Here is a 24854-nt window from a genome sequence, read left to right as displayed (position 1 = left end):
TTGACAAATTGGGCCGAAGGGCCTGTTTCCATGTTGTTTAACTCTATGACTATGAGTTTAATAGAGAAGATCAAATCTAATGTGTTACTCCCTTTTGTTCACCTGTTTAGCTTTTAATGGATTTCTTTATTAATGGAAAAAGAATGAAATGATTTTAATGTCTGTATAAAAATCAACAGAACTATTTTTTGGATGCATGTAATGCCCTAGAATTAGCTGGCATTGGCCTACCAGTCACAATCACCACCAGAGGACATCCTTCACCTGAACTTACCTGACCTGATGTGGAGGGCTTATCTTGCTAGTCTGAAGCAACCTGTTGTCCAGTGATGAGGCCCTGAGTGGCCTAAGAGCCTTGAATGATGCACTGAAGAAATCCTACCCTCCAAACTGCCCTGAAGGCATTTGATAGCCAGCACAGCCCCAGCTTTGCCAGATGGTCTGGTTGTCATGAGTTTTAAAGAAATATTTAAAAACTATTGAAAATAAAATATTTTAAAATTAATGTTTTAAAAAATCAACAAAAAGGCACTTAAAAACACAAACTTAAAGAAAGAAATGACCTTCTCCATGCTTTTTTTCTCTATAGCCCTTCAGTTCCCTTTAAGTCAATGAGGTTGTGGATCTGTGCCAGATCTAACTTGGCATGGGATCAAGGAGCTGATTTCCATTGTATATATGAATTATCTTGGTAAGATAGACCTCTGCCAACAGGTGTCTTGCAGAAAAGCACTTTGAAACATGCAGCAGAAATGATCTTAAATGTGTTTGAATTTGGAATTTCTGTGTGTGACTACTCATGTTTATAAGTTTCAGATTTGACAGCATTCACCAGCAAAATCTGGGCCATTGTTAATCAGCCGACTGAAGCAGAAATAATACTATCCTATAAACAACAGAAAATGTTGGAAATACTCAGCAGGTCAGGCAGCATATATGGAGAGAGAAACAGTAAATGTTTTTATTGGATGACCCTTCATCAGACCTGAAATTGTGTCTCTTTTTCTCTCTCCATAGCTGCCGCTTGACCTGCTTACCACATCCATCATTTTCTGTTTTTATTTCAGATTTCCAATGTCTGCAGGTTTTTGCTTTTATTTTAAATATCATATCATTGTTAAAGTGAGTTGAAGCATCAAGTTATACTAATTCCTCTGCTAACTTGTTCCATTCACAGATATTGATGAGTGCGCTCAGGATAAGCACTACTGCCGAGAGAATACTATTTGTGTGAACAGTCCGGGATCCTACACCTGTATCTGCAGAATGGGTTACATTAAAGTTGATGACTACTCCTGTACAGGTACAAATGTGTTGAATGAATACAATAACCCAATTGTATGAAATGTATTTTAAAACATATTTGCATAATATTGCAGCTTGACCACAATGCATTACAATAATACACAGCTGAAAATTCTTAACCATAATGTAATAAAATGATGGTTCATAGATGGAAGAGGTTGACATTTACCCATCAATATCTCTTCCAGTTGTTTGTACCAGCTAACCTATCAATGCCAAATAATAAACCTGGCCATAAATTACATTGGTGCACATGCAGGCATCATGTACATGGGCTATTGGCATTGCCAACAATTATGACTTTATTACCAAATTATTGATTATGTATGACCAACAATAAATTTCACTTTGGGTTTGGACAGAATATTACAGAATGGTTGGACAGTCTGCGCTGTTTCCAATCTTCCACTCTATTGGACTGATTGGATTTTACAAGATATATTTATGTCAGGTGCTATAGTCAGGTTAGGTTGCAGTTATATGTGGACAAAATATTTATTTTTAATAAGCATATCAGCACTGGTCGGCTACAATTTCTGAAATGTCATTCTGCTGCAAGAAATGGGAAAAGATGAAAATTATCATTGATATTGTTAGAAATCTGTTGGGAAGCGATAAGTAATACATTGTCCTCGCCAAAACCAGATAGGTAAATGAGAAGATTATCCTTGCTGCATTCTTTTCTGTGCAAGAAAGGTGGCTGAGGGCTGTATAGTGTAATTGTTCTGTTTAGTATTTGGTGTAAGGGACTGGGAAAAGCCAATACATGTTCAATTCATTTCCTCTCTGGATGGAATTCAGAGAGCTCTGGAAACCCAGGCAAACAAAAAGAAAGATCTTCATATTAGGTGTAAAAAAAACAAACCAGAATACCTTTTATATGGAATTAATGAGAGAAGTGATTAAGGTAGAAGGAGGAATGCTTTACTAAAACATTCAAGGAGCATAAATTTTCCACAACAGCTTCTTATACTTTGGCAGAAAATGTTCTGCAGATTGTTAATCAAGTACCATGTTGCAGTTTTCATTTAAAATATATGGTTGGAACTTATTGCCAGGGGAACTGGTAGAAACAGATACAATAGCAATGTTTAAGAGGCATTTAGACAGATACATGAATAAGCATGGAATAGAGGGATGCAGACTATGTGCAGGCAAATGTGCTTAGTTTAGACCGGCATCATGGTTGCACAAGAAATTCTGGAGATGCTGGAATCGGGAGAAATACACAAAAAGTGCTGGAGGAACTCAGCAGGTCAGGCAGCATCTATGAAGGGAAATAAATAGTCAACGTTTCGGGCCAAGACCCTTCATCAGGACTGGAAAGGAAGAGAGCAGAAGCCAGAATAAGAAGATAGGGGAAGGGGGAGGAGCACATGCAGGCAGGTGATAGGTGAGTTCTGGTGATAGGCAGGTCCAGGTGAGAGGAGGAAGGGAGGTGGGTGGGGGAGGACAGGCAGGTGATAGGTGAGTTCAGGTGATAGGCTGCAGGCAGGCACAGAGATGTTGGGCTGAAGGGCCTCTTCCTGCACTGTGCTGTTCTGTGTTCTACATGTACAGCATTAATAACACACACACACTTCTACAACTCCTTAAAATGATTCTTGTAGTCCTATCAGTGTTTCTCCTGTGTCGGATACAATAAGACTCAGTACATCTTAGTATCAGCAAACTTTAGTCTGCTCTATTGCAGTCAAGCCATAAAACAAAGGAGGAGAGTTATAGAAAAACATTCACTCAAGGAGTTGTAGCTGGACATGTTACTATGACTCTTTAGTTCACACTGTGGGTTCTGTGAAGCCTCATGGGTTTAAACTCCAGGCTGTGAGAGTAAAAGGCATGCTTCTGAAGAAAAACACTATTAAATACAATTTGGGATTTATTGCTTTCAATATTCAGTAGGCTTAATCAGCTTGTTAATTCTGTATTTTCTGATAACTTTCTCCTACATTTAAATATGACTTTACAACACAATTGTCAATGACTTCCCATGGTCAAAATAGTGTGGAGATTCAAAAATATATCTAGACCAATTCTCTCAGTTCAATTTTTCATCAGGGGAATTTGTTCCCCATTTATTGTTATGCTTGTTTTCTTGTGGCTATAGTAAGTTTTCATTGGCAACTTATACTAATTGCTGTTTACCACCTGCTGCTGTGATTTATTACTGTTCCATGAATAAGAAATTTCAGTCAATAAAGTGCAATTGTGATACAGAGATTTGCACATTCAAGAATGAGATTAGAATTGCCATTCTAGAAGTATAAAGCACAGTAGGCAAAAGACGATTTATAAATGTACCAGTGAATGGCATTACTTACAGTGAGTCAGGCAATGCATTTATTGTGAAAAGGACAGTCTATTATATAACATGCAATCCCACACAATATATATATGGGAAAACCAATTCTGGCTTTTTATTCTTCCTTCTATTGTACTGCTGTCATACACATTTCCCACTGAGTCCAATTTCTCATCTCGGTTTTTGCAAGCTCCCACCTCACCTGTCACCACCTACCACAACTTTCCCCTCTGTTCCAAATGCTTCAGTGTCATCACCTGGCTTTGAACTTGCATCTCTCACCAGATCTAATATAACCTGACATCATTTTTTTTGGTTTCAGTTGTGAAATATTTCTGGCTCTTGCCCCTCCTCAGTGTGTCTGTGGCAGTCTGTCCTGGTCCAATCACGTAGATGCCATGGTCAAGAAAGCACACCAGCACCTCTACTTTCTCAGGAGGCTAAAGAAATTTGACATGTCGCCTTTGACCCTCACTAATTTTTATTGATGCATTCTATCTGGATGCATCACAGCCTGGTCTCTGCCCATGAATGCAAGTAGCTGCAGAGAGTTGTAGACACAGCGCAGCACAGCACATCATGGAAACCAGCCTCCCCTCCATGGGCTCTGTCTACACTCCTCGCTGTCTTGGTAAAGCAGCCAGCATAATTAAAGACCCCACCCACCCCAAACATGCTCTCTTCTCCCCCCTCCCATCGGGCAGTAGATACAAAAGCCTGAAAGCACATACCACCAGGCTTAAGGACAGCTTCTATCCCACTGTTATAAGACTATTGAACCATCCCCTAGTACAACAAGATGGATTCTTGACTTCACAATCTACCTTGTTATGGCCTTGCACCTGCACTGCACTTTCTCTGTAATCAGAACACCTTATTCTGTCTTCTGTTATTGGTTTCACTTGTACTACCTCAGTGCACTGATGTGATGAAATGATCTGTATGGACAGTATGCAAAACAAACTTTTTTACTGTACCTCAGTACATGTGACAATAATAAACCAATTTACAATCATTTCACTGCCTATTTGGCCCAGTTCTGTAAGCTTGCCCCACTTCATTCTGTTCTCTTTCTCACCTCTTTCTCCAACCATCCACAGTTTCTCAATTCTCACAAGATCACAAGACGAGGGAGCAGAAGTAGGCCATTCGGCCCATCGAGTCTGCTCCAAAGAAAAAGTGGGAAAAAAAAGAAAAAGAATGAGAAATGGAGGGGGGGGGGAACTATTCTAAACCCAATTTCCGCCCTTATCCCCATATCCCTTGATACCTTGCCTAATTAGATATCTATCTATCTCCTCCTTAAATGCCTCCAGTGATCTAGCCTCCACTGCTATACGTGGCAAGGAATTCCATAAATTCACTACCCTCTGGCTAAAGAAATTTCTCCTCATCTCTGTTTTAAACCTGTACCCTCTAATTCTGAGATTGTGCCATCTGGTCCTGGACTCACCCACCGAAGGAAGCAGCTTGGTCACATCTACTCTGTCCAGTCCTTTCAACATTTTAAATGTTTCTATGAGGTCCCCTCTCATTCTTCTGTACTCCAGTGAGTACAGTCCAAGAGCCGACAAATGCTCATCAAACGCTTTCAACTCTTCATTTGCACTCCAGAGATGTGAGTGAGTTATGGAGTCATGGGCAAAATGCAGCACATCAGGAGCTTTCAGAAATGCTCTCTGACCAGCAATTCAATATCATGAAATACGAAGTAAATGGCTCAAGAAAATTGACAGGAAGAGGGTCCTGATCCCTGATGGCAATCTGATTTATCCTAATAAACCATCTATATCTGACAAATGGCATTAATTAACATTCATTACCACTGGCTTTAATTGCAAGGGCAATGCTTATACCATATTAAGGCAATTCAGCAGTAGCAGTCATTAAGTTTTGTTGTGTCTTTATTCCATGGTGGCTGTATTGTAGCAGTTGTCTGCTGCTATTTGATCAATTCCTTAAATCTAAAGCACTGCAAGCATGTTTAAAAGGACAACCTCCTCATCATTCTTTGTAATTACTTTCGCTAATAATCCTGGCACCCAACTTCAGACTATTGAGCTTCCAATCATGATTGATCTTTGGGAAAATAAGTCCTTTACAACACTTACTCTCTCTCTCTCTCTCTCTCTTTCTCTTATCAAATTTCACTGGAAATCTGTGAGGAGTTTGTGAATCATTATTCAAGCTTCATTAATTTCATAGTTAGTGTCTGGTGGATTATAATAAATTTCCAATGCTACTTTTATCAGTCAGTGAAGGGGAACCATGCAACAATCGGCCAGATCTTGCTTATAAAATGAAAACAGAAAATGTTGGACATACTTAGCAGGTCAATCAGCATCTGTGGAAAGAGAAACAAAAAAGCAGAGTCAGGCCATATGTGCTACCTGCAAAAAACAAACTGCTGGAAGATTCCAGCATCTGCAGTCTCTTGTGTCTCCATACATGCTACCTGACCTACTGAGTGTTTTCTCCCCACATTATCATCAACTCTTCCCAGATTTTGCCACTCACCTATGGACAAGGGGCAGTTTACTGTGACCAATTAACCTATTAACCACATGTCTTTGGGATGTGGCAGAAAAACAGAGCACCTGGAAGAAACCATGCAGACAAGGGGAGATGTGCAAACTCCACAGAGAGAGCTCCAGAGGTCAGGATTAAAACCAGCCACTCTACCACCCTAAATGACTTTCATCATTTTACCATTTCCTTAATACAAGCAGTCATCCTGCCTGTTATTTTTTATATTTGCACTCCAATTAATCCTTAAACTTACTGCAAGAATTACGCCTGGTAATTCACAGCACAAATATTTTAATTTTGGTAATTGTTGATTCAGTCCCAATCACACCATTCACCACAGGAATTGATAAAATTTGAGATTTTCACAAAGCCAATTTTTAAATGTTTTTTCTCATTGAGTTCTCTCTGTCTGTCTGTCTCTCTCACTTTCTCTCTCACTCTCTCACTCTCTCACTCTCTCACTCTCTCACTCTCTCACTCTCTCACTCTCTCACTCTCTCACTCTCTCACTCTCTCACTCTCTCACTCTCTCACTCTCTCACTCTCTCACTCTCTCACTCTCTCTCTGTCTCATCCTTTGTTACCTTACTTTCATGACCTGTCTGGACTATACCTCCTTTCTTAGCTATTCCTCAGTTCCTTTCCAATCCTTACACTGTTAAGGAGATACACTGTTGGCATTTCTGTTCGTCAAAGCCTCAGATGCCTCCTGTGGGCTCTGGCACACACTTGCCCATGTTGTAGTGGAAATCTTTTTCTAACCTGAAGAAAGGCTCAGAAATACTGTGTAGAAAGTGAAACAGAGTTAATGTTTTGTTCAATGCTATTTCATCAGTACAACCTACTTCCAATGAAAGGTCATTGACCTGAAACTCATGATAACCATCAATCATTCATACAAAACCATCTAGAGATATTCAAGTAACATCTATTATTAATTTTTTGGGCTGATGATCTTTTATCAGAATGGCTCTTCTGTTTACCTTTCAGATTTCCAGCATTTATAATATTTTGCTTTTGCAGAATAAAGTTTAATGGGTTGCACCAGCAGAAGCCTGATGTCCTTTGAGATCCAAGCTCATGTTTCTGATCACTGGTATTTCAGAGCAATGTAAAAATAAAACATTTTTACTGACTCCTTGTACAACCTTAGGCATGCCTTTCCTTATCTGTCTTACTGAACAGTCGGAGTAAACGTCTGCCTGCAGAAGGTTGCTTCCTGGCTGACATTTTTGGGAGAATTTTCCCAACTCAGTTTGTGAATTCTAGTTAAAATGACCCAACCCCAATGGCCACTGTTGTATCACAGGAAAAATCCCACTCATACAAACAAAAGGAATTGTGTATCTGAAATATTTAGGATTATTCCATTTTTTAAAAACAAAAAAGCACCAAATGTTCACCAAATCTTAGGGTCTTGGAAAAGTGATGAGGAATAGTTGAGCAGATAGACAAGCCACAGGCTGGATAGAACCTGGTTTTGCCAGGTCACCACCCACCAGAAGCAGGCAAGATGCTTCTTGCGTCTATTCTCCATTGTGCTAACATCAAAAAGGAATGGGATTCATGCATAATGTCACCAGTTTGAGCTGCCAATGGCAATCAGTTGCAGAGTGAATGGTTGTTGTTACATAAAATCAACTTCAAATGCTGACAATTTGCATTACATCAAGAAAGGGACTTGAGATAGCCCAGAAAACTATAGACCGGCGAGTCTTACCTCAGTGGTTGGTAAGCTGATGGAGAAGATCCTGAGAGGCAGGATTTATGAACATTTGGAGAGGTGTAATATGATTAGGAATAGTCAGCATGGCTTTGTCAAGGGCAGGTCCTGCCTTACGAGCCTGATTGAATTTTTTGAGGATGTGACTAAACACATCGATGAAGGGAGAGCAGTAGATGTAGTGTATATGGATTTCAGCAAGGCATTTGATAAGGTACCCCATGCAAGGCTTATTGAGAAAATAAGGAGGCATGGGATCCAAGGGGACATTGGAGTGTGGATCCTGAACTGGCTGGCTCACAGAAGGCAAAGAGTGGTTGTTGAAGGGTCATATTCTGCATGGAGGTCAGTGACCAGTGGTGTACCTCAGGGATCTGTTCTGGGACCCTTACTCTTTGTGATTTTTATAAATGACCTGGATGAGGAAGTGGCGGGATGGGTTAGTAAGTTTGCTGATGACACAAAGGTTGGATGTGTTGTGGATAGTATAGAGGGCTGTCAGCGGGACATAGATAGGATACAAAGTTGGGCTGAGAAGTAGCAGATGCAGTTCAACCCAGGTAAGTGTGAAGTGGTTCATTTTGGTAGGTCAAATATGATGGCAGAATATAGTATTAATGGTCGGATTCTTGGCAGTGTGGAGGATCAGAGAGATCTTGGGGTCCGAGTCCATAGAGGCTCAAAGTGGCTGTGCAGGTTGAATTTGTAGTTAAAAAGGCATATGGTGTATTGTCCTTCATCAATCGTGGAATTGAATTTAGGAGCCGGGAGGTATTGTTGCAGCTATATAGGACTTTGGTCAGACCCCACGGAGCACTGTGCTCAGTTTTGGTCGCCTCACTACAAGAAGGATGTGGAAGCCATAGAAAGGGTGCAAAGAAGATTTACAAGGATGCTGCCTGGAATGCGGAGCATGCCTTATGAAAGCAGGTTGAGGGAACTCGGCCTTTTCTCCTTGGAGTGAAGGAGGATGAGGGGGGACCTGATAGAGGTATATAGGATGAGAGGCATTGATCAGGTGGATAGTCAGAGGCTTTTCCCCAGGGCTAAGTTTTTTACTCAGAGAGTGGTGAGTGCGTGGAACGGGCTGCCGGCAACGGTGGTGGAGGCGGATACGATAGGGTCTTTTAAGAGACTGTTGGATAGGTACATGGAGATGAGAAAAATGGAGGACTGGGTAAACCTAGTAATTTCTAAGGTAGGGACATGTTCGGCACAGCTTTGTGGGCCGAAGGGCCTGAATTGTGCTGTAGGTTTTTCTATGTTTCTATTTCTCATTGCCAATGATTTGAAAAGTGAGAACAGAACAATTTGAGTGGAATCTTTCTAAATGTGCTGGATTCCCCATAAATGACTTAAAAAAAAAAGACTTCTGTTGCAACTTGGGATAACTTGGCTTTTCATAATATATATCTCTAAATTGCAAAGAGAAATTTCAAAGTATTCTCATGAATAGGACCCAATGGTGATCTGCTAGGTTCAATCTCCTGACTGTTAAATAGACCCTCTGCAGATGTATGTAGCAACTGCCAGTCGTTCTTTGATTCAAGAACAATGCCCTTCATCAGTTCTGGATCCCATTCATGGCATCCAAATACAACCATAAGATTATTATTAGATGTAAAGGAGCATGTTGAATTAACTATTTCATTGGCATTTGTTGAGAAATAATATGCCATCAACCACAGTACCCTCTCTCAAAGCCTTTCACAATAAAGTATTCTGCAGGCATGGCATTGTTGAAAAAATAATCTTTGCCAAAGTAAGGCGTCATTGATAAAAGGGGAATAGGATATATTGTTTGAAATATTGCATTAAAATGTAATTTAACCTATTCGTATAATCTTGGATGCAATTTATGACTCCAGTCCTTTGCAATTCACTGAACTCTTCTGTTATCACAAGCGATTGTTTGGTTTTAATACATGAAATTCTAACTTGCTTGCCCTTTACCTTCATCCTATCTTTAATTATGCAATACTACAGTTTGTCAAAGACAAACTGGTTTGCAAATGTCCTTATACCATTCTGAGTAAATTATTAAATGTCATTTAAAGGTCAGAACGAAACAAATATTTCTCTTAAACTGTATTGGTGCAGATATTTCATATTGAAGCCAGCCCTAATGCAGAGACTTATCCACATTTCCCCATGGTAGTTTTGGCTTCCAGCACTGGTGTTGGTCTAAGTCAGAAGTGACATCTTCTGCCCTGCCCTCTATACTGCTGACATCCCCTGTGGTGCTCCAGTGGATTCCTCATGGAGTTCAAAGAGGTAGCATGATCTCCTCAGATTGAAGTCGGGCTGGGAAATAGTCCCACGAACTTGTCTCGGGTTAATCCCAATGCAAGTAGGGCACCGCCATTCAAATTAATAGGAGACATCTATTCCTTGGTGAACTGAGTTATTATGTTTTTATTATTTATTTAACTTAGTTTTATTGATTTTAATTGATTTTTAATGATTGTGCATTTTAAATGTAAAGGCTTTTTAATATCTTCAACAATTTGATCAATTTTAAATATTCTTATGTGTTTTGTGCGTCACTGAACGTTTGTATGTTTCAGAAATGTTCCCAAGCATTCAAAAACTCTAATCACACTGGGAGCTTTGACAGACACTGAGTCTGGGTCTGGTCTCAATTGCTGTCAAAGCCATTTATAAATACATGAAATAGGAGTAGGAGAAGGCTACTCAACCCCTAAAGCCTTGCAATAAGTTCTGCTAGCTTTGCCAATGACATGCTGTCCCTACAGACCAGCCCATTGCACATCTTGCTTTAGAACACCCAAACGCTCTGCATCTTGGAGCTTGCGCCATTTAGATATTTTTTTTATATCTTTTGTTTTTTCATGCCAATGTAAGCAATTTTACATTTTTTCCATATTGTACTCCAATTACCAAATCTTTGCCCACTTATTTAACCTCTCTATATCCCTCGTTGTCTCTTTTCGTCCACTTCAGAACTTAGTTTCCTAACTATTTTGTGTCATCAGCAAATTTTGTGAGTGCATCTGGTTGCCCTTTGAGACATCTCCTACTTTGTACTGAAACACATTTAAGAGCTGGCAGCAGGTGCTCCTGGCATAAACCTTCATCAGGTACCACATAGGAAAAAAAAGCCAGAAATTTTGAGCCAACAGAAAACTATCCCCATTTATTTGTTATATTGGTGAAAATAGATGGTCAAAATATTAATGATAACATACTTTTCCAGTTCTTTGGTCCCTTTATTTAAGTAAGGATATACTGGCATCAGTCCAAAAGAGATTCACAAGGCTGATTTCTGGGATGACATGATTATCTTATCACCAGTGGCTACAGTGGTTACATCCGTACTCTTTGGAGCTTAGGATAATGAGCGGTCATTTTGTTGAAGCATATAAGATCTTTAGGGGGTAAGGCAGGGAAGACATCAAGATGTTTCCACTTATGGGAGAATCTCATAACAGAGAACACAATTACAAGATTAAGGGACGGTTATTTCAAACTGGGGTGCAGTGGAACTTCCTGGCGCTTGGAATGGTTAATCTCTGGAATTCTTTACTCTAGACCTCGGATGTTAAGAGAGGCTAGTGTAGAAATTGCAGGGGCCCTGGCAATATTTAAAATGTCCTTAGCCATGGGTGCAGTGCCGGAGGACTAGAGGGTAGCTCATGTTGTTCCGTTGTTTAAAAAAGGATCTAAAAGTAAACCAGGTAATTACAGGCCAGTGAGCCTGACATCAGTAATAGGTAAATTATTGGAAGGTGTTCTGAGAGATCGGATATACAAGTATTTGGACAACCAAGGGCTGATTAAGGATAGTCAGAATGGCTTTGTGCATGGTAGATCGTGTTTAACGAATCTTGTAGAGCTTTTTGAGGAGGTTACCAAGAAAGTAGATGAAGGAAAGGCTGTGGATGTTGTTTACATGGACTTTAGTAAGGCCTTTGACAAGGTCCCACATGGGAGGTTAGTTCAGAAGGTTCAGGCACTAGGTATCCATGGAAAGGTTGTAAACTGGATTCAAAATTGGCTGTGTGGCAGAAGACAGAGAGTGGTAGTGGATGATTGTTTCTCAGACTGGAGGCCTGTGACTAGTAGTGTGCCTCAGGGATCTGTGCTGGGGCCATTGTTGTTTGTTGTCCATATCAATGATCTAGATGATAATGTGGTAAATTGAATCAGCAAGTTTGCTGATGACACTAAGATTGGAGGTGTTGTGGACAGCGAGGAAGGCTTTCAAAGCTTGCAGAGAGATCCGAACCAACTGGAAAAATGGGCCAGAAAATGGCAGATGGAATTTAATGCAGACAAGTGTGAGGTGTTGCATTTTGGAAGGACAAATCAAGTTAGGACATACACAGTAAATGATAGAGCACTGAGGAGTGCAGAGGAACAAGGGGATCTGGGAGTTCAGATACATAATTCCCTGAAAGTGGCGTCACAGGTAGACAGGGTTGTAAAAAAGGCTTTTGGCATCCTGGCATTCATAAATCGAAGTACTGAGTATAGGAGTTGGGATGTTATGGTAAGGTTGTATAAGACATTGGTGAGGCCAAATTTGGAGTATTGTGTGCAGTTCTGGTCACCTAACTAGAGGAAGAATATCAGTAAGATTGAAGGAGTGCAGAGGAGATTTACTAGAATGTTGCCGGGTCTTCAGGAGTTGAGTTACAGGGAAAGATTGAACAGGTTAGGACTTTATTCCTTGGAGTGCAGAAGAATGAGGGGAGATTTGATAGAGGTTTACAAAATTATGAGGGGTATAGACAGAGTAAATGTAAGTAGGCTCTTTCCACCTAGATTAGGAGAGATAAGTACGAGAGGACATGGCTTTAGGGTGAAAGGGGAAAGGTTTAGGGGGAACATTAGGGGGAACTTCTTCACTCAAAGAGTGGTGGGAGTGTGGAATGGGCTGCCATCTGATGTAGTAAATACGGGCTCACTCTTAAGTTTTAAGAATAAATTGGATAGATACATGGACGGGAGAGGTCTGGAGGGTTATGGAGTGGGTGCAGGTAAATGGGACTAATGGAATAACGTTTCGGCACAGACTAGAAGGGCCGAATAGCCTGTTTTCTGTGCTGCAGAGCTCTATGGTTCTAGATGGTTGCCGATGCTAGATCATTGAGGGTATTTAAAGAGGAAGTCGATAAGTTTGTGAAATATCAGGGAATTGAGAGCTAGGGGATCTGGCATAGACCAGGAGATAAAACCTGGAGCAGAGCAGCTGTAATCATATTGAATGATGGGATTGGCTTGAAGGGCTCAGTGGCCCAATCCTTCTCCTATTTTCTCATGTTCTTATGTTCTTTTGTTTTATAGTGCTCTTTTAAAAACTACTTATATTTTACCCAGTGGTACCACACCACTAATTCCTACCATCCATTTGGACCATGTCAACTTGATTCAAGAGGACTCTTTTCCTCACCATCGGTGGGGCCAAAGTAGAAAGTTAAAATACTATGGTATCCGAGGTTTGGAAACATTTGATCCATGGTAGTAGGTGACTTTGTCGAGGCAATATTATTGTCACTTTGAGCGTTTTAAGAATAAAAAAAACTGGGATTGAAATCACATGTAGGTTTTATCTCATCATTTGATGTAACTGGGCAGAAATGTTTATACACCATATCTTTAATGCAGAAAAAGGTTAACCAAAAATAGACAGAACACGACAGCAATGCTGCAGGACATTAGTACTGCAACATTGTTTTAGTTGTGTCACCTAGCACAGCTATAACAAGGATAAATCTATTAAGCCAAAGTAGCTTCTCAGAGCACCAAAAATATTGAATAACTAGGGGAAATCAATAAGGAATTCACAGCTTTCCAATCTCCAAACATCTAATGTATGTTTAAACAGCACACCTGGTAACCCATGATCAGCACTAGGTTTAAATGTGTGCATTCAAAGGAAAGCATTTCAGACAAAGAGTGTGTGGCAGCGTTTCAGAGTTAGGAGGAACAGGAGGAACAGTCCGTGACACTCGATCATTAGCAATGCTGGTGGGTGTTTGAGAATAATCAAAGTGTTGCAATATAAGCACAGCAGCTCTTGAGTTTGACACAGACTTAGCTGATTTAAGTGCAAACAATCTTCATGGTGCTGTGGCAGTTAGAAAATCATGGAGAGTGACAGGCAACTAGATTTCAACCTTGGTCTGTGGTCTCAGGCACACAGTCTGGATATTGAATGGAAAACAAATCTATCAATAATAAAGAATAGAATATTCCCAGATTGTTCCATCAGACTGAAATTGTTCTCAGGACTGACAGCAATGCCATGCAATCAAAGTGGCAGTGTATCTACTTACAGTAGGTTGGAGATCTTTGCTGTTTGTTACTGATTATGAGTGCCATATAAAAACAGTGACACAGGCCGTTAACAACATGTGCCATAAGGCAGGGTCATAGAACACATTATTTTGGACCTGGTCACCACTTTAGCTGACACTGTTTGTGGAAATCCACAGAGATTTGAGGAATCATTGAGAACTGCGAGGTTATTGCAGCCACAGGGCATGGGGGGAGTGTAACTGAGAGTCAAATCGAACATGATCTGGCACTATTAGTACCTGTGAGCTTTCTTTGGGGATCTTCGCTATGATCTCAACCCAATTGACCAATTCCTCACCACAATGTAGATCACCAATTGTTTCTAAGCCAGGAAATAAAATATCTATAAACGAAAAGTTTTTAACAGTTCTTATATGAGATGTCAATTTAACATTCCATGTTAAGGTATTAAAGGAGTTCTGAACAGTATGTTCCTTCTTTTGGGTAAGATGCTTAAACCAGGGTTCTATCTGCTGCCTCAGATGGGAACAATTGGATCCAATTACACTGCACAGATAGGAGATGGGAGTCTAGAAATTTGATCACACAAAATCATATTGAAAAATTGCTGAACCCAGAGTAGAGCAAAATTATATCCAATTCCGAACCACTTAGCACCCAGCAGGAAATGTCACCTCTGATCTTCCAGCAGAATTTTCATTTGCACTAGCAGCATGGTTCCTGTATAAAACTCCTGCAAATGACGTCAAAAGTAGTGCAATGCCTATTTTCATTCATAACCTCACTGGCCTGAAAACAACAATTCTTATTTACCCACAGAACAACCAGCTTTTACTAGCCCTTCCTTCTATGACTGAACATAAATAAAAGCACCATTACTCCAATTAAATTCATCGTGAGGCTGCTCCACAGCATTCTACAACCTCACTGCTTGCACAACATCACTTATACTTAGGCAGCCTTTCACCTTGAATGACTTCTCTGCTCTCAAAACTGACTGCCTAAGGGGAGTTGTCCACACCTAACACTCCAATTGCTGGTGACATGGACAACAGAAAGATCACAGGCAGCAATGGAATTGAATTTGAAGGAGGTATGGAAAGGCTTATCACCAAGATTTACCCATCCAATATTTCCTTATAGAGTCATAGAGTACTAGGTACAGAACCAGGCCCTTTGGCCCATCTAGTCCATGCCAACCTGAACTTCTGTCTAGTCCAATCTACCTGCACCTGGACCATATCCCTTCAAACTATCCCATCTATGTACCTATCCAAACTGCTCTTACTTGTTACAATTGAACCCGCATCTACCACTTCTGCTGGCAGCTTGTTCCACAGGCGTACCACCCTCTGAGTGAAGAAGTTTCCTTGGTAGTAGCAAAATATTAACACCATCTGTACATATATTAGTCATCTCTTCAAGTGGTTGAATCAAAGTTGTCCCAAAATCAAGTGTATGCTTTGCTTTAGACTTCTCTGAGGATTGACGTCATAGATGTTAGGGTTTACCATAGCACTGAGATCTGTAATTCCAAATGCCTAGACCCCTTTGACTATGAAAGTCAAGATCCAGGGTCTTAGCCTCAGGATCTTTCCAGATCTCTGTTGCTGATCTCCACCACATCTCAGCCATTTGTTGCTCGCTACTGCATTAGGGAACTTACCCAAATTAGAAAGACAAAGAGAGAAAATGTCACCCACTTTTCCCTCAGCCACAAGAGAAGGCAGAGGGGTCATTGTGGGACTTTTTAAAAAGAGCTTTAGCATATCACATAAAGCATAAATGAAAAGTAAAAAAGGAATTTCTGTGCCCTGGTATTCTCTTGGTATCCTGGATAACAATCAACTCTTAACCAATACTATTCAAACAGATAGTTGATTATTTATCTCATCACGGTCTATGAAACCTCACTATCCACAGATTAGATGCTGTGTTTCCTTACACAACAACACTAACCATATACTTAATTGACTAAAGTACTTTTAGAATGTAAGAAATAGGAACATAGGGAGGCCATATAGCTCTTTGAGTCTAATCCATTCGATAAAATCCCTGCTGACCACCAACCTCATCTCTGCTCAGCACCATCCCTATATCCCTGGATTCCTTTGTTATCTGAAAATGTAAACCATTTTCTGTCATAAATGTTTCCAACAACATAACAGAGCTGAGAATTCTTAAGATTCATAACCTTTTAAGTGAAGAAGTTTCCCTTCATCTTCTTCCTAAGTAGCTGACCCCATTTTAATTAATACACTTGATTTTGGGACAGAGGCAATTCAACCACTTGAAGAACTGACTAATGTATGCACAGATGTTGTTAATATTATGCTACTACCAAACAGAAATTGGACCCCATAAAATGTTAAAGGTTATGTTTGACATTCATATGAATCTGGCTGTATAATATAGAAATGTTGAAAAGAAATATAAAATTTCAATTCAATTTGTAAGAGGAAAACTAGAAAATAAGGAGGAAAGCATTCTAATCAGGTTAAATTAAGGACATGGAATGTCTCTCAAATTTGGTATTAAAGATCACAATGTGACAGGTCAACAGAGAACGTCAAATCTCAGCATCAATACATGGTATTTACAAACATCACAGCTAGCTTCAAAATTTACAGCAGAAATTATGGATTGCAACCAGACTCCCTGAAAGGTCCAAAATCTGAGTGTGATGGTAAAATGTTGGTGGACATCCAATAGGACGTTTGGGATTAAATTTGAATGAGGTCCTGAACTTGGGAAGGCCTGAATCTTGATCCCTGATGTCTACAAGGTTTGCAAAGAGTTAAGGCAAGTGTTTCTCGGAAAATCTGGCCACTTCAGGACATTAAGATGTCCTAAGGAAGTTTACAGCTAATATTGTACTTCTGAAGTGTAGTTACCTTTGCAATGTCAGAGACAACACAGAAATAATACCCAGATATATGTTCTAGTGATGTTGATTGAAGGATAAATACTGGCCTGGATACTGTGAAGAGCTACAGAATGGTACAACAGGGTATTCTACATCTGGCAGGCAGACAGGAACTTGCTTTAACATCTTATCTTAGACATGGCATTTCCAGCAGTGCAGAATTGCCCTGGGATTATCTGAAGTAACCTAGATTTTATGCTCAAATCCCTGGAGTGGGAATTGAACCCAAAAGCCCTTACTCAACTCAACAAGAGTGCTTTTGATTGGCACTAAAATAGTATTGGGCAAACACAGTGCCAAATTATTTATAAGGCATTTATCAAAGGTGGGTGTCAGACACCTTGCTCCTCTATGCATAAAGAATATTCATCGCCAGAACAACCCCCACAAATTGAGAAGAAAGAGATTAGGAATGGTGCAGTGAAGGTGGTAGTCACAGAAGGCATGCGAGCAAGAGAGACTTCAGAAGCATAGCAATTCTCTAACGACTGTACAATTAAAAACTGGTGAAGCTTAAAATAAAAACATTTACATGGTGTTATCGAGAGCCAAAGCATGAGCTGAATGTCAAGGGAATGCACCATTTTTGTCAAATATTTATTCACCACCCTGCTCTGTTAAATTGGAACTGCAGGGTTCATTGGCTCTCGCTTCTGGGGTTGCTCAAGGCCTTGTGCTCCGTTAATAAAATCAGACACTCCAGGGAAATTAGAAGTTTCCTGGAAGTTACAGATACTGTCAGTGCTCAGCCTGAAACAAACGTTTTTGTCTCTCTGTTTGATCGAAGTGTGGAAACATGCTTATTATTATACAAGCCTCCCAGGAATGGCTAAAAATAACAAGTGACACCACTGATATCATTGGGACAACAGCTTGTAGAACCACTGATACAACATTTCTCTGATTACTGCCTTCATCTGTTTGGTCCTCTAGGACATTTCATTAGTTCTATATTGCTGTCAAAAAACAATTATTGCCATTTCACCATTTGGACACATTGCAGTTTAATTGCAGACTGATAGGTAGGTTTCAGTCAAACTGTTATTGAACTGCCAAAAAAATTCAACCTGCAAATAAACACCCATCCAACTTAATTTCCCCTCCTCTTCACAAAGTGTGACATCTACTTTTCTTGTATTTAATGAGCAGTGAGATGTGAGTCATACTGGGTTTCACACATGCTCGAGAGTATGTTGAGGGAGCTCTTGTCTGACCTCTGGCATAGAAAATAGAGAAAGAAATCAAGCTGTAAAATGGAACACAAAATACAGTTGAAGGCACAGTGAAAAGTTTTTCCAGAGCCCAACTTCATTATAGTTCTGTGCTACAAAAGTAATTCCTTGTGTATAGTGCCTTGATAGATCCGATCTTTGCATCTGTAGTCTCTTATGTCTCCATATTACTGACCTCTGCTCTTGGATTGCTGACTATGAAAGTGTATTTGCTGAACTGCTTCTGGCTAAGGATGCAGGATCCAGGTCATTCTGAGTTTGAGCTTCATCCATATCTCACTAATAAATCCCACGGCCCCAGTGGGTCATTGCACCTTCTCCAGATCAGTGCAAAATTGGGTGGATCAAAGGTTATGCTGGCCTGAAGGGAAATATTGGGAAGGGAGATGAACAGGAAGAGCTGGGTGAGTCCAGGGACTATTGGTCGTATTTGTGCAGGGATGCTGTTGTTCCCTTCTGGTTCAGATTCATAACTTGGTAATGTTTTAGGAATGACCAGCAGTGATCCCATCAAGGACAAATGCATAGCTGCTCTGGTCACTGCTTGCATGCAGCTGGAGTGTGAACAGTGTAATTTAGTGTACCCCAAAAATTAGAAATGGCGCCCAAAGTACATTGTAGGAGCTTGATCTGCAAAGTAAACCAATCTGCTGTTGGAAACAGACAAAGACTCCAGCTGCTCAGATCACTTCTACAAATGGTAACATGGGTACCGGGTCTACTGAATTCACCTTGTAGCCATCACTTTATGTGAAAATGAGGCAGGATCTACTTTTATTGTTCCCATTTATGGAAGTGATTCTAAAGTATTTCCAATTGCATTGCCTTTACCTTCCATAATATGAAATCAAAATGAAGATTGTTGGAAATTTACAGTAAGTCAGGCAGCATCGGTAGAAAGCAAATCAAAGCTAATATGTCAGGCCAATGGCCTTCCTTCACAACAAGGAAAAGTTAGAGATAAACATTTTAAGATTCCATCTTTTTATTCTTTTTTTAATCAACACAAATATATTTCCCATTGTAATTATTAATTTTAAAAGTGACATAAAAGTTAAGCATTTAGTTTAAACACCTTTGCAAACAGATATTCCAGGTAGAGACACAAGAGCATGAACACTGAATTCTCCAACTTCCGGTAACTGCTCCCCCTCAGTCCCTTTTCTCTTTTCTCTCTCCTCCTGATCCACCTAACCCCCATCAGCATATCTCTTTCTCCCTCCCCAGCCTCGCTATCTGCCCATCACCCACACACTCCTCTCACCGGTTCCCCTTCCCTCTGCCCTCCTGACCTGCCTCCATTTATTCCATGCTTCACCTTCCTCTCCTATCAGATTCCATCATCTTCAGCCCTTTATCACTTTCACCTGTGACCTCCCAGCTTCTGACCCCATTCACTCTCTTCCCTCCCCCATCTGCCTATCACCCCTCCTCACCTGGATCCACCTATTGCCTGCCAGCTCTGGCTCCACCCCTTCCCTGCACCTTTTTACACTGGCTATCTCCCTTCTATCTTTCAGTCCAGATGAAGGGTCTCGACCTGAAATGTCTGCCTGACCCGCTGAGTTCCTCCAGCTTTTTGGGTGTTACTCCAGATTTCTAGGTAGCTCGTTCTGGCATCATTCAACCAATGCCAGAAAGCCCACAGAGTTCCAGAATTGTTAGTTATATAATTACATAAGTATCCAATAGATTGTGCACTGATATGGAAAGTGGGCACTTGTTTGTTAAGTCCCTGGGTGACACAGATGAGGTTACATGTTGAAAATGGAAGGCAGACTAAGGTTAAAAAAAGTCTTGAAAGGAAATCATTTATTAAACACATTAGTCAGAACAAAAGTTTTATAGAAATATAAGCAGACTGTAACTAATTGTCCTTCTGCTCACGTGTAAAACCATTTACCCACTCTGTCACCCAAAGGGACATGTCACTTCCAAAATAATACTTTGCCGTATCTGGTTGGTTGGAGTATTGGATGACTTAGGATGAAATTGCTTTCTTCCCTCATTTCGGGTGCCACTTTAAGATAGCAACAAACTATGACTATAAATATTTAGTTTCTGCTGGAATTAACTGAATTCTGTTGAGCTGACTGATCAGGTTGTAATATTGAGAGCTGACTGCTGTAACAGTAAATCAGTGTGTGCGCAAGGACAACTGACGGCAATAGAGGCCTCACTTGAAGAGGGGATTGACATCACAGGCATTGCAAAACTCATCAAACAATCACTGGGGGGAAGGTACTGTCAGAGGCAGTAATTATATCAGGTAATTGGTGTCATTTACCTTGTCACAGCCCACTGAATGTGACTAACACAGGACATTTGAGCTGTCACACACTGTTAGCTTTGAGGTGACAGAGCTTTGGGAGGTGCATAAGGTCTCAGTCACATTGGGCATAAATATATACACAAAAATGAGTTTCTGAAATGTTAAATGCTCTTAAATAAAAGTTAGTCTAGTGAAAAGAAAAAGAAAATTCTTAAGTGTGTCTGGCTGAAAGCTTCGATTTTGTTCCTACTCCTCAATAGTTAACCTTTCATAGAACACAAGATTTTGCAAAATAAGGCTAAAAAATTTATTGACTCTGCGACTTGTTTCCCCATGTTGATTGGGTACTAAAACATCCGATATCGTGGGTGGTGTGTGAGCATTGGTCAGAAGCCCAGCAATGAGAGAAACAGGTATCCACAGGGTTGCAACTGATGCAGAAGTTAAGCTCTTTGTGCTTGTAAATTGGGCCACTTTACACCCGTTTGTAGACAAAACTGCATTGTCCTGAACACAGTCAGTGCCAGTACAGGAAAGCCACAAGGCAAGAAAATACAATGTGAAACCCATCATATTGATCCTAGCCCTTGGAATCCTTGAACTATTTCATAGTGTTATCAAAATGCCTTCTGAGTGTTGGGGTGGAAAGACCCAGTTACCTGTAACTTTTACATTTTGGGAACAATGTAACTGTTTCAATGACGTACCATCCATCCTTAAATTAAAATCCTGTGCATTCAGATTGGGACATGGTCAAGATTAACAATGATGCTATTTCTGACTTCACTGACTGCACCATCCTGCTTTAATGTGACCCACTGCCTTTGCTTTCAAGACATACAGAACCATCATAGCCATGGGAAAGTGCCTTACATTCTTCTCCATGCATAGTCCGCACTTGTTCTGAGTTACACTTCAGTGACTATTTTTCTAATCGTGGTGGTGGTGGTGAGGGATGGTGAAGGAATTGGATTCTTGTATATAATATTGATACCTGGCCTTAGCAACGCTTGATTTCACAGTGCTGCTGTCATTAGAACATGCAAGGTACTGAAGTTCAACTGATAAGGATTGACTGAATTATAACAAGTCACAGCTCTGTGAATAATGACATTTAATTAAAGATTAAAAAGATAATCCAGATTTATAGATTTTGCAGCCCTGACACGCCAACATCCTGTAAGACATAAGATTATTATCACTTGGATTCATTTCTCAGTGCCCCGCGTGGCACATCCTATGATATAAAACTTAAGGGAGTCACAATACAAGTTTACCTGGCTCCCCTTCCACAAATACTGGAAGGCAGTACCGAGTGGAATTATGTGCAACATGGAAGAATGCTGCATTATCTCAAACCCCAGCAATTGTGGTGATTGACCCAACATTAGAACATAGAACAGTACAGCACAGGAACAGGCCCTTCAGCCCACAATGTCTGTGCCGACCATGATGCCAAACCAAACTAATCCCATCTGTCTGCCCAAGGTCTATGTCCCTCCATTCCCCGCCTGTCATGATCCAAGTTCATGATCTGTCTAAGTGCCTCTTACGTTGCTACTGTATCTGCTTCCATCACATTCCCTGGCAGTGCATACCAGGCACCTATCACTCTCTGTATAAAAAACTTGCCTTGTAAATCTCTTTTAAACTTTCTGCCTCTTACCTTAAAGCTATGGCCTCTAGTATATGACATTTCTAATATCTGAGTACCTGCCTACGCCTCCTGGCAGTCACCCATCTATCTGACTGAAGTTTTGGTGTAATCACCTCCCTGAAAATCCTATCTTATAGGCAGGCACGGTGGTGTAGTGGTTAGCATAACGCTTTACAGCGCCAGTGACCCGGATTCAATTCCAGCCACTGTCTGTAAGGAGTTTGTACGTTCTCCCCGTGTCTGCGTGGGTTTCCTCCGGGTGCTCCGGTTTCCTCTCATATTCCAAAGATGTACGAGTTAGGAAGTTGTGGGCATGCTATGTTGGCGCTGGAAGCGTGGCGACACTTGCGGGCTGCCCCCAGAACACTCTACGTAAAAAAGATGCATTTCACTGTGTGTTTCAATGTACATGTGATTAATAAAGATATCTTATCTATAACACACTCCGCCTCCTGTATGATCCTCAGTGAGTCCAACTGCCGCTCCAACTGATCCATGCGGTCCCAGAGGAGGTGCAGCTGCACACAATTCCTGCAGTCATAGTTGTCAGGGACATGACCACTCCCTGATCTCCCACATCTCACAGGAGGAGCACACCGCTCCACTGACTGCCATTACTGCCCCTTTAGTAAACTAGCAGACTTGAACTTGAATTTTTGTGCTCAGATGGAATTCCTGAAACTGCTGACAATACATACTGACATTCCTCATAGAATCCATTGCTTTTTTGTTTCTTTGAGGGAACTCTTGGAAATATAATCTTTTAATTAATGCTTATGAATTGTTTTCTTTTTTTCTCCTTAGAACATGATGAATGTAGCACAAATCAACACAGCTGTGATGAGAATGCTCTGTGCTTTAATACCGTTGGAGGTCACAATTGCATTTGTAAACCGGGATATACAGGCAATGGTGTTCAATGTAAGGGTAAGTAGTGCAAAGATAGTAATTTTCTTCAGTTTGAACCATTGTAGAAACTTCATTATGTTTGCTTGTTGAATTTTTTTTCCTATACTTTTCAAGCACAATGTTATAGTGTACAAAAGGGTTTTCTGCTAATCTTCATTCCAAAGTCACATCACAGGCTCAGGTTAAACTTCAAATCAATGTTCCAATGTTACGAGTGACTGATTTGAATGAATACACCAATATTGAGCCCAAGTCTGGCAACTAGCTCATCCATTGCCAAACTATTGGAATTGAAATCTGATTCAATGGTAAATGAAACCATTCAAAAATTATTTAAGTTTTAAGTTACAATGATTTTAAATGTTTGCCCACTCCATTTCTGCTGAACATTAAAATTCTTCTGTTATGTTTTCCAGCTCTGATTAAGGTTAACATCAGCACAACGCCATTATTTTTGCCTCAATAATTAAAATGATATTTATGCAGTCTTACAGAAAGTGGCAGTTTTCAACCCAAACCAAAGTAAAAGTAAATCAGTTCAGCCAAATTTTATTTCCTGAGTAAAACTCATTGATCAAAATTATGCCTTTTCCTATAAATATGACCACACCACTTAAAATGGCTTTGGACTGGAAATAAGTTTGGTTTAAATGTCTGTGTTGCTGAAAGGAGCAGTGAAGTGAAAGTTGCTTCAATGAATTTACACTCAGCACCTTAAAATTAGGAGTGTTGGTTAACAAGTCAAAATGTTTACTTCGTAAATGCAGAAGTAATAGGCAAAATTGCAACCAGGAAGACTAACTAAAAAGGCTATATTGGAGTATGCAACAGTAGTCTTGTCATCATGTAGCAAGCTCAGATCCCAAGATTTCTCTGTCTAGTGACAACCATATCATTTATCATCAAGTAAACAGAAGAACCACTGTACAGTACTCATGAGGCCTCTTAGTGTCATAAGCTGAATTTGTATTTTCAGTTTTCCAGTCAATTGTTTATAGAACATATTTGACTCAAAGCAGTTTAAACTAAGGGATTCCAAGAATCAATAGTAATCACTCACATCTTGCATTATAGTTTCCATGGTTAAGGGACTACTGATGTGACGTTGCCATGCAGTGGTTTTAATAAGAAGTATTGGAGACTATTATTTACCAGTTTTAAATACAAATGCTGAATTACCTGTTGGCTGATCAAATCTGCCTGTTGATGTATTCAGTGTTCTAACTTTAGTTATGCCACTGGGTAACTCAGTACAAACTCCTTACACCCAGACACCATGTGATAATATTACACTTATAATGGAATCAACGTTCACAGTTTTTTTAACCTAATTGAAAAATGCACTGAAGCAACAAAATTAAATTGTCTAACCTTTAAGCTTGAGATCAAGATTAGTTCTTAGGTTCATTCTGTATTGTCAAGGATTCCTAAGTTAAACTTTTTGTTTTCTGAAGCAAAAATCAAAGTGAAAGGTTTTGCATTACATTTGGATCAAACACAATGAATATTCACAATACAGTGTCATTTCAACTATAAACATCATTCCTCAGTAAGTAGGTGAGTCAATGGTGGTGCTCCTCCAGAAGTAACTTTGATCGATTCCAAGAGGATTATTTTAAGCTAACCCTCCCAGTTGGAAATTGATGCAGTCAGATCAACTACTTATTTTGTACTCAGCCTGATTTTACTGTCCATTGAAGATAGTGTAAAATAA

The 24854-nt window shown here is 40.1% G+C and overlaps 1 protein-coding gene across 1 annotated transcript in view; it reads left to right on the top strand.

Moving 5' to 3' along the window:
- LOC127578292 (protein kinase C-binding protein NELL2-like) overlaps nucleotides 1–24854 on the top strand; it is a 201367-nt gene that overhangs the window by 79281 nt on the left and 97232 nt on the right. Inside the window, exons 13-14 of the mRNA XM_052030139.1 lie at nucleotides 1178–1303; nucleotides 23036–23158. Of these exons, the coding sequence (XP_051886099.1) occupies nucleotides 1178–1303; nucleotides 23036–23158 (249 nt within the window). The remainder of the gene's footprint in view (nucleotides 1–1177; nucleotides 1304–23035; nucleotides 23159–24854) is intronic.

This window comes from Pristis pectinata, chromosome 15 (assembly GCF_009764475.1).
Source record: "Pristis pectinata isolate sPriPec2 chromosome 15, sPriPec2.1.pri, whole genome shotgun sequence".
Taxonomy (NCBI): domain Eukaryota; kingdom Metazoa; phylum Chordata; class Chondrichthyes; order Rhinopristiformes; family Pristidae; genus Pristis; species Pristis pectinata.
Note: the sequence above shows the minus strand (reverse complement) of the source record. Positions and strands in the feature narration are given on the sequence as shown.